Consider the following 11,181-nt stretch of genomic DNA (forward strand, 5'->3'; position numbering starts at 1 on the left):
AATATATCAGAACATTTTATCTGTTAAATTATCAGAGCAATTTTAAATATTTTAAACAGATCAGAGCCACATGAGGTCCCTTATCTGTTTAAATCTAACTGTTATAATCCCTAGCTGGTGCAATTTGTTTTGTCATTATCATCAACAACAATAATAATAATAATAATCAACAACTAAAAAAAATAGGTATATGTTCACCAAATCTACCACAACAACAATAATAATAATAATCAACAAAAAAAAAAGAAAAAAATAGATTTGGAAGAGAGAGAGAGAGAGAGAGAGAGAGAGAGAGAGAGAGAGAAGATCATTGTGATTACCCTAGAACATATAATATCTAGCATTTAGTTAATTAAGGAGATTTTTATTTTAATTACCCATTATTCTGATTTAATTTGGGGTTTATAAGAATTATTCAGTCTGATTTGTATATGATTTGGTTGATGATTTATTTTGGAATTACCACCACCACCACGGTCACCGCCACAACCACCACACCACCATGCTACCATTACTATACCACCGATGTCGCCACTACTACTACCACCACTATAGTTGGCCGCCACAACCACCGTCGCCATCATCGTCACCGCAACCACAACACCACCTTACTACCATCACTAAGGCGCCAACAATCTACTACCGCTATCCTACTATCATTTCTATCACCACTACAGATGCCGTCACTATCGCCGCCGCTGATACCACCACCACTATTATGACTCACACCATCACTTTCAAAACTATTAATATTATCATGATCTATATAAAATTTTAATTTATTTGTTACTAGCTTATTACAAAAATAAGTAAATAAATATTTATTCCATTTCATGAGTTTAATAGGTATAACCAAACATGAGAATGAGAATTATCATCTTATTCATATGGCATTCCATGTTGGCAACCAAACAATCGAATCAGAATGGACATTCCATTCTATTCAACTTTATATTCCATTCCCACTTCATTTCATTCAATCGTACCAAACATGCTAAATTCTTAAAGTAGAATAGAGAAACCTCAAATACGGAGGGTCTTGGACTAAACTTGGGAATGCAAGCTCATTTATATTGCTCGAGATATAAATGGATGTGCAGATCAAATGGCTAAGGAGGTTATTCATGGAGACGAGCAGTTGAAAATAGTTAAGGTGCCGTCATATCGTCTGAAACAGTTCCTTGTTCAAGAGCCTCCTTATTGGAGAGTTTTTTAGTTGTTCCTTATTGGAGAGTTTTTAGACGGTTCGGATCATCAAAATGGATGAATGGATGAAAGGGTTAACGATATTTGATTAATTTGATTGTTTGCAAGTATGTTTTACTCAATGTACTTTAAAATGTGAACGGTTCAGATTATCAAAATGGACTTCAAAATAAGCCGATTTGACTGTACAACAGTGGCTGCTATGCAAGGCGCACAGCAGCCACCCCAAGTCCCTAGATTTACAGCTTATCCCAATCCAACTCCTTCACAGCTATGCTACCTATGGAGGTCGATAAATTTTATTTTTATTTATCGCAATCCAAAATGTTTCACTTTAGACCTAAACGTTCAAGCATCATGTCCAAACATCAGACTTTATAAGAAATGTGTCATCTACCAAATTAATCTTTGGTCTCAAAAACATGTGTTGTTTTTCTATTTTTTTTATGTGGTTTGAAAATTTATATTTACTTAGATGGTGACTCCCAATTACTTAATTATAGTGGGTTGTGGCAAGGAGTTCAAATTTACGGATTTTGTTTTATGGTGCTTAAACATAAAAATGACTGATTTAGGGGTGTAGGGGCGGTCACATTTTTTTAATTTTAAAAAAATCTCATATTATATTGATAATTAGTAAGATAATTTTCATGGTTTTTTATTTTTTTCAAAAATTTTAAGAGACACATTTTGCTTCTTTAAGAAGAATTAGCAAAGGTTATTTGTTCTCTCACCCAAAAAATAAATAAATAAAGAAGGAAATAAAAAATAGCAATATGCATATGAACAGTTCATCCTGTAACCGAGGTAATTCATTGAGAATAAACTTATAAAGATGCAATAAATATATTAAATAAAATTTCAATTTCAAAATAAATTTTCTGTTAAAATACTAAATAGCAGTTCGTGAAACACAAGATCAAATGTATTAATTGAGAGTCCCTCAAATTAAAAGTACTATATAAGAGCCTCTCCTACTTCCCATACTAGCCAAGAGGGAAGAACAAAAAAAACAAATCCAGAAATAGAGAATTGCAAATGGCATCGTTTTTTGGTAGTTGTTCCATGCTAGTTTCTCTTGTATTCATGTTCATGTTGATTGGTCCCTCGTTTGCTAAACAACATACTAAGCTCAAGCAAATATGTTCTAAGACTATTGATCAGCATGAGTGCATAAAGCTTATGAAATCTGATTGGCGTGCTTCAGTTGCTGATATTCGTGGCCTAACTGAGATTGCAATTGACTTAGCATCCTCTAAGGCTAGGGACATTCTTGGGGTTCTTAATTCTCGTTATGATAACAGATATGATGCATGGAAGGACAGATACAACTCATTCACAGACCGATATGGCTCGTGTTACAAAAATTATCAGGATGCCATTAGAAACCTTGAACAAACCAAGAAACTCTTCTATGATGGTGACTATAACCGCATAGCGGTTCAAGTGAATGATGCTAAGAAAGAAGTTCGTGATTGCAAAAATCAATTTGAAAATTCAGCAAATTACTCATCTGACCGCAGAAGATGGAATAAGGAATTTGAAATTCTTTGCGATGTAATCAAGGTTTCTTCTAAATCATTGTATGACAATTCATATTCTTCATTTACCCGGCTTCCATGAATCCAAGACTCGGCAATCCTAAAAGGAATCGAGTATGAACTTGGAGCTTGAAATCATGGCTGTAGGTGAAATGTTTTGCACCTTTAGCAGTGGAGGTTTTTTTTTTTTTCTTTTTTCAATTGACTTTGAAATGGATTTGAGAAGATTGAATCATATGGTACTACTAGTAGTATTGAACTCAATTAATTAGGGTGTTGGCTATCATGATAAACTAATGAATCAAAGTTTTTATAAATATTAGTTATTAGATTACATTTTTTAATTAAAAGTTTAATTTAAAGACATTGCAAATATATAATTTGGTATACAAAATCACTCATGTAGTAGAAATTAAATTATATAGTGAACGTGTTAAAAAATAACCTACTTACTGTTAGAGTGAGTTTCTTAAAATATAAAAAATTGATATTGTATCATGCTAAAATACAATTTTGCTATGATTGAAATAGCACAATATATTAGAGATGGTCTAACTTACCAATTTTCACACCGTATTTGGATTAAAAATTAAACTGGAAATTTGATGAGCAAAAGAAACAAAAAGAGAAACAAAAAAAAAGCTTCAAAATGTGAACGGTTCGGATCATCAAAATGGATGAATGGATGAAAGGGTTAACGATATTTGATTAATTTGATTGTTTGCAAGTATGTTTTACTCAATGTACTTTAAAATGTGAACGGTTCAGATTATCAAAATGGACTTCAAAATAAGCCGATTTGACTGTACAACAGTGGCTGCTATGCAAGGCGCACAGCAGCCACCCCAAGTCCCTAGATTTACAGCTTATCCCAATCCAACTCCTTCACAGCTATGCTACCTATGGAGGTCGATAAATTTTATTTTTATTTATCGCAATCCAAAATGTTTCACTTTAGACCTAAACGTTCAAGCATCATGTCCAAACATCAGACTTTATAAGAAATGTGTCATCTACCAAATTAATCTTTGGTCTCAAAAACATGTGTTGTTTTTCTATTTTTTTTATGTGGTTTGAAAATTTATATTTACTTAGATGGTGACTCCCAATTACTTAATTATAGTGGGTTGTGGCAAGGAGTTCAAATTTACGGATTTTGTTTTATGGTGCTTAAACATAAAAATGACTGATTTAGGGGTGTAGGGGCGGTCACATTTTTTTAATTTTAAAAAAATCTCATATTATATTGATAATTAGTAAGATAATTTTCATGGTTTTTTATTTTTTTCAAAAATTTTAAGAGACACATTTTGCTTCTTTAAGAAGAATTAGCAAAGGTTATTTGTTCTCTCACCCAAAAAATAAATAAATAAAGAAGGAAATAAAAAATAGCAATATGCATATGAACAGTTCATCCTGTAACCGAGGTAATTCATTGAGAATAAACTTATAAAGATGCAATAAATATATTAAATAAAATTTCAATTTCAAAATAAATTTTCTGTTAAAATACTAAATAGCAGTTCGTGAAACACAAGATCAAATGTATTAATTGAGAGTCCCTCAAATTAAAAGTACTATATAAGAGCCTCTCCTACTTCCCATACTAGCCAAGAGGGAAGAACAAAAAAAACAAATCCAGAAATAGAGAATTGCAAATGGCATCGTTTTTTGGTAGTTGTTCCATGCTAGTTTCTCTTGTATTCATGTTCATGTTGATTGGTCCCTCGTTTGCTAAACAACATACTAAGATCAAGCAAATATGTTCTAAGACTATTGATCAGCATGAGTGCATGAAGCTTACGAAATCTGATTGGCGTGCTTCAGATGCTGATATTCGTGGCCTAACTGAGATTGCAATTGACTTAGCATCCTCTAAGGCTAGGGACATTCTTGGGGTTCTTAATTCTCGTCATGATAACATATATGATGCATGGAAGGACAGATACTGTTGAAAGTGGTTATAAATTATGGGTAAAATTAGAATTTTATCCTAAGTTCGGTATATTTTTTAGGTGGGCCCCGTGCATCGATTTTCACGAATCAAAGTGGTAACACGTTCTATGCTGCGTTGTAATTCACGTGGTATATTTGGTTGCTCAAAACCATTACCGAGTGAATGGGAAATTGAAGCCAAAGTGTGTTCCATGGAAATGGAGTTTTGGTGGAAATTCCTTAAGGTTGTAAAATGGCTTGTCCCACATTGATTTGGTGGGAGGTTTTGAATGGGTTTATAAGGCTTGGGTTTGGTACTTGGGGTGTGCCCCAAGGGATACCCAAATGATTTAGAGGGAGAGGTTATGGGCAAAATAGGCTAAACCCATTAGACCCAAAAATCACCCCGCGCGCCGTTGGTCGGCTGGGCTGGGCCTAGGCTTGAGCGCAGGTGCGTGGTGTGTGGTTGGGCTTGTTCGGCCCAATACTAATCTTTTTAGGCCAAAAACATTTGAATTTAATTTTATTTTGTATAAAATAAAATTCAGAATTCAAATTAAATCGGAAATAAACTGGTTTGGCTTTGCTGTACATCCAAACAGGGCCCTTCCCGTTTTGTTATTTGTTTGAAATATAACCCAACAGATTCAAATCTGTTTGAATTCAAAACCAACAGGTTTCATACATGTTCAATTCAAAACCAAGAGCCACCTTTGCATCTATAAATAGAACCACCCTCATTTGATTTTTGACATTCATTGATCATCCAGAAATTTCGTATTTCACTTCTGCAAATTCTATTCTTCATTTTGCTGCATTTTATTTTTGTGTGAAAGAGTGTAAACACTTAGTGTGTTCGTAAGGCAAACAATTTGTACTGCTGTTATTGTTTGTAGTAGATCATTTCATCCTGGGAGATAGACGTCCAAATTCTGAAAGCACCGTGGAGAGGACGAATCTGTCTTAAGGACACAGTGTCAAACACTAGACTTGATCAGGTTATAATTCGAAGAAATTAAATCAAGTAAGTTATTTAATTTATTTTTAGTGTTATTATTATTTATTTAAATCAGATTTTAATTTTGTTTTTGTAACAAAATAAAATCTGTTTTTATTTATTTATTTTTATTTTGAGTTTGATTTTTGTAATCAAACAAATTCTCTCATTTCCTTTATTTCTTTATATTCTGGTTGTTGTTTAGTACACAACAGAATTTAATTTATTTAAATACAGTGAAGATTGTCCAACAGATACAACTCATTCACAGACCGATATGGCTCGTGTTACAAAAATTATCAGGATGCCATTAGAGACCTTGAGCAAACCAAGCAACTCTTCTATGATGGTGACTATAAGTGCATAGCGGTTAAAGTAAATGATGTTAAGGAAGAAGTTCGTGATTGCAAATCAATTTGAAAATTCAGTAAATTACTCATCTGACCGCAGAAGATGGAATAAGGAATTTGAAATTCTTTGCAATGTAATCAAGGTTTCTTCTAAATCATTGTATGATGATTCATATTCTTCATTTACCCGGCTTCCATGAATCCAAGACTTGGCAATCCTAAAAGGAATCGAGTATGAACTTGGAGCTTGAAACCAAGTTGGGTCTTGAATGACGAAAATTTTTTGTCTCCAAAGAGCTAATTTCGTCACTATAGATATTTGTGAGGAAATATTTTCGTCACTAGTTTTGTCATTGAATGTTTGTCACTAAAAATCACCGTGAGGAAAAATAATTTCGTAACCAATAAAATTACTTTGATGACAAAATTTTTTGTCACCAATAAAACAACATTTTATCACCAAAAACTGTCATTTTCGTCACCAAATAGTTATTCAGTACTGTATATATAACTTTAGTTGACGAATAAATTTATCACACTGTAGACACCCCATTTTTGACCGACCTTAAGACTCAGACGTCACCGATTGAGCGCTTGGTGATGTTGCATATTGTGCTCGTTCAGGGGTTTTAGAGTCTCGGCTGCGAGCCTTGCCTCCGGACTTCTGGACTCTTTCATGCTTTGCCTCGGTTTGCGAACCAAGCTCTGTTTTCTCTGTTTTCTCTTCCCGAAGGGAGGGAGAGGTCTCGTAGATCATCTCTCAGTGGCCGTCGGCTACGTTTCGTGGTCGTAGGCCATTTTGCCCGTTTGGAGTCTGGTTTCCGATTTTTCGGAGCCATTGGCCGTGTGCCTTAGTTCGGGACCGCTTAACCATCTCTGTTTGCTCCGGTTCTTGGCATACATCTTATTTACTCCCTTTTGAGGGACACTGCGGTCCGAGAGAATAACTTCGTGGTAGGACACCACTTCCGGTGCCTAACAGCCCACTTTCGGGTTTCGCTTCCGAACCTTCATTCTGCATTTTTGGGCTCCGACCCGAACTTGAGATAGTCATATTTTGAGGTCATTTTAATGTTTGATTAAGGACCTTTTACTGTTTGAGATCTCCTCCCATCACTTGCTTCTTTAACGCTCTTTTAGGCCTATTTTTGCACGGTATTTTAGGCTTACTTGTGAGCTGTTTCGGACTTGGTCATAAACTACAAAGTGTATTGTTTTGAGCCCCTATTCAACTTTGTTGAAGGGCTCTCGGCCATTTGGGTCCAGCAGCTATCACTTGCCTTTATATCCCACTTTTTGGCCTTTTTGGAGGGAAATTTGAATTTCAATGTCCCCCCCATTTTTCCCTCTCTTTTCCACCTCTTTTGCTTATAAAACCAGCAGCTCCCAGCTGTGTTTTGGGGTTAGAAAATTTTGGTTTTGAGCTCTCTCATTAAATCTCTCTCTCTTTCTCTTCCAAGCTCCAAAACCCTTTGTTCTTGGACCATTTTTTACACTACAACCCGTAGCCTATCACCTCCATTACTCATTTCAGTACCTTGGAGGACATTTGAAGAGGTTGAAAGCTCAGATTTTCGGACTAAAAGCTGCTGGAAAGTTGTTCTTCAAGGGTGAGTCCCTATTTTCCTTAAACTTGCACTTTTTTGCTTGATTGTTTAGCTTTACTTGCAAGTATTTTTGGACTTCGATCCAAACTGAAAAAGATCATATTTTGAGGTCATCTTCATGTTTGAATAAGAACTTTTTGCTGTTTGAAGTCTTCTTCTCCCCCTTTGTTCTTTACCTCTCTTTTAGGGCCTATTCTTGCATGATATGTTAGCCCTATTTTTAAGCATTTCTGGGCTCCGAGACAAACTGTAAAGAAGCTTATTTTGATCCCTTCTTCAACATTGTTGAAGGGTTCATCACTGTTTGTGGCTTCCATTTTCCACTTGCCTTTATATCCCTCTTTCGGCCTCGTTTTTGCATGATTCATTAGCCTCTTGTGCTTCTATTTTTGGGCTCTGGTCCGAACTATAAATGGCCTTATTTTGACCCCCTATTCATATTTCATTAAGGGTCTTTTACTGTTTGAAGCATCCTTCTTGTACTTTGTGTTATAGCTCTCTTTTTGGCCTTGTTTTGCATAGTATTTTGAGAATGCTTTTGTACTGTTTTTGGCCCGGTCATAAACTGTAAAAGGTCATATTTTGGGCCCCTCTTCAACATTGTTGAAGGGCCCTCATTTGTTTGGGCAAGCAGCTGTGACTTGCTTCTTTATCTCACATTTAGGGCCATTTTTGCGCATCGGTTTAGCCCTATTTGTGTTTTCTGTTTGGCCTTGCTTAAAACTGTAAAAATGTTTTTTTTGGGGCTGCCTTGAATCTTTCTTCATACTTCATGTACAAATAATGCATGCTTGATGTAGCTACAAGTCATTTCATGTGCTTAATCTTGCATTTCGGGACCATTTCATGCATCGGATGCTATATTGTCATGATTCGGGGCTGTTTCGAGTCATATTTTAGCGCTGAAATTTGCATGCGTGTATGCCATATTCCATGCCTTGCCATGTCTTGTTAGAGTGGCATTTGGTGCCTTAGGGTCGGTCCTCGGTTTGCGTGCATGTGTGCACGCATTTCGAGTGTCTCATTTTCATCTTATGGCCTCTTATGTGAGTGTGGCTGAGGTCCACTCATGTTGGTGTAAGTCCATTATGCATTGTGTATGCCATTTCATTTCATAGCATTGCGTATGCTAGGTTGTATGTTAGCGCATTGTGTATGCCATGTTATCTCGTGCATCGTGTATGCCATTTCATAGCATTGTGTATGTTAGGTTGTATCTTAGTTGCATTTCATGCATATCATGCATATTGCATTGTGCTTGGGATAGGAGTTAGCCCGAGCACGGGAAACGAGGGACGTTTCGTACTTCGAGTGACGGAACGTGTCTCAATTCCCAATCACCGACACTCCGGATTATCCATGATGGAGCCAGGTCTTGTTGTGTTTTCATGTGCATTCATTCTATATTGAGTTGCACAATTCGATCCCTCGGCCATCATGCATCGAGATGCGTGATTGGTGGCACGAGGATCGAGACATGCATACATATGTGAAAATACATTGCTTTGCCCCTTTCCTGCTCTCTGTTGCAGCAAATCAAGAATTAGCAACCTTCTGGAGCTTGGCGCGCTTTCCAAGAATAATTGCAAAACAGAGGCTAATTGGGGCATCCCAGTGGATTTCCGCGCAAGGCAGCCCAAACATACATCATTCATCAGAGTCGAGGCAGTCCCTGGCTTGCATGCCAGTTTATAGCTTTCTTAGATTAATTTGTAAATTAATTAGGACTCTTGTATTTATTCGAGACTGTATTATTTATTCATTTGGGACTGTATATTATTTATTCGGACCCTCTACGCGAGGGCAACGTTGTAATAAGTGTGCGTGTGTGTGATGCATGTCTTCCAACCCCACGTCTTTCTCCCTTTTATTTACCAGCTTATGATGGTTAGATTAGGGCATGTTTCAATTAGCATACAGTATGATAGCATGTTTGCATTCATTCATCTGTTTTGCACGCACCGGGCTCGGCGCATCATACTAACTGCATTGTATTTTCAATTCCAAGTTGAATACATGTTAGCTGTAGCATTTCATATGCCATGTTTAGAATAGCCGAGCCTGCTATAGTTGCATTTTTGCATGTGTTGCATTATGCATTTCCGTATAATTAGGATCATGCATGGATTTCTAATTAGCTTCTATTTTGGCTTGGAGTACTCGGTAAGTTTTATGCTTTAGCATCCTTGCATGCGTGTGAGTGACTGCCATGAATAGCATGCTTACCATGAGGCTATATGCTTATGTGATATAACTGCCTGAATGCCTGTGGGTGAAGGTTGGGTTATTTGAATTGGAACAATTCATTAAATATGTGTTTTAAGCCCACTAGATAGTGGCAAAATCATGTTTTCTAAGCCCACCCGAGGGTGGCAAATCCACGTCTTAGCCTACTTGCGAGTAGCACCATCAAACCATTTTCAAATAAACAAACATGAAATGTTTTGTTCCAATTCAGGCGACCCAGTCTATACTTGTATGCTGTGCGTATCACATAGTAATCTAGGCTAATAACCGGAATAAGAACACACAATGTTTTCAAAACTTGATATCATGGTTAGTAGAGGCCGATCTTTGATCGGGCGAGCGGGGGTGCTCACGAAGTGACCTTCCCCAATCTTACCCAAGTTCCCGAGCCGAGGCAACTTTGGTGATGACGGACACGTGGCCTTAGGCAAACGAGTCAGGGTTTCCTAAATTTCTCCAAAATAAAATATTTAGGTGGCGATTCTGTATCTGGCAAAGCAGTCCATGTTTGGCACTTCTTTCAAAATCTGTTTTTCTCAAAATGATTTGCTGGATTTGGACTCTTTGGTTCAGATTTAGAACCGTGACAATTTTAGAGTCCTGAGCTGTAGTGAGCCCAATATCGAACGGAACGGGGAGCTCGTTCCTCCCGAGGCGTTCGGGGACGTCTACAGTTTCTGGCGACTCTGTTGGGGATTTAGAGAACTTGACTCGAACTCATGATATCTGTTTTTGACTACACTTATGTGTTTTTTTTCATTGCATGTGCATTGGTGCGCCTAGGACACCGTGTTTGCCATCTGCTATTCCTGAACGGTTTGCCGGAGGCTTGTCTTGTCAAGGCATGACCATAAGGCTGACCGATTGTGGGCTCTGCCAGTATGGGAACACAAACCCCGGTTTTACCGGGGCACCCTTTTTGACCATTCGACCTAGTGCATATTCGGATCCATAGTGACCATTCCAAACTAGGACAGGTTACTTACCCGATTTAGGTTGTTTGAAACCACTGAGTGCGTAGTGAAACCCTAGCTCCTGACAAAATAGGACAGGGAAACCCTACCCCAACATAGGGGTGTTTTGGCTCTCACTTGCTTGCTATGTGCTTTTAGGGTGTGTCCCTACAGGAATGCATGTAACAGTTTGCAAGATTGGGCATCAGGACTGCGGGCATCAGTATCTGGGAATCAGTTTTACCTGAGGGTATCAGTTCACCGGCAGAATTTTGGGCAGAATTCAGTAGAAAACACACTCATTCAACTATGCTCATATCTGTTCGGGTGAAATTAGGCTGAGAT

General features: G+C 37.3%; 2 protein-coding genes across 2 annotated transcripts; both read left to right on the forward strand.

Moving 5' to 3' along the window:
- Positions 1 to 2,244: 2,244 nt before the first annotated feature.
- On the forward strand, positions 2,245 to 2,829 carry LOC145802692 (pectinesterase inhibitor-like). The gene has a single exon (XM_082895458.1). It carries the CDS (start codon positions 2,245 to 2,247, stop codon positions 2,827 to 2,829), a length of 585 nt encoding a protein of 194 aa, XP_082751584.1.
- Positions 2,830 to 4,405: 1,576 nt separating this feature from the next.
- On the forward strand, positions 4,406 to 4,702 carry LOC145802693 (pectinesterase inhibitor-like). The gene has a single exon (XM_082895459.1). The coding sequence runs from the start codon at positions 4,406 to 4,408 to the stop codon at positions 4,700 to 4,702; it is 297 nt and encodes a 98-aa protein (XP_082751585.1).
- The last annotated feature ends 6,479 nt before the right edge of the window (positions 4,703 to 11,181 follow it).

This window comes from Camellia sinensis, chromosome 11 (assembly GCF_055761805.1).
Source record: "Camellia sinensis isolate YWXY chromosome 11, ASM5576180v1, whole genome shotgun sequence".
NCBI lineage: Eukaryota > Viridiplantae > Streptophyta > Magnoliopsida > Ericales > Theaceae > Camellia > Camellia sinensis.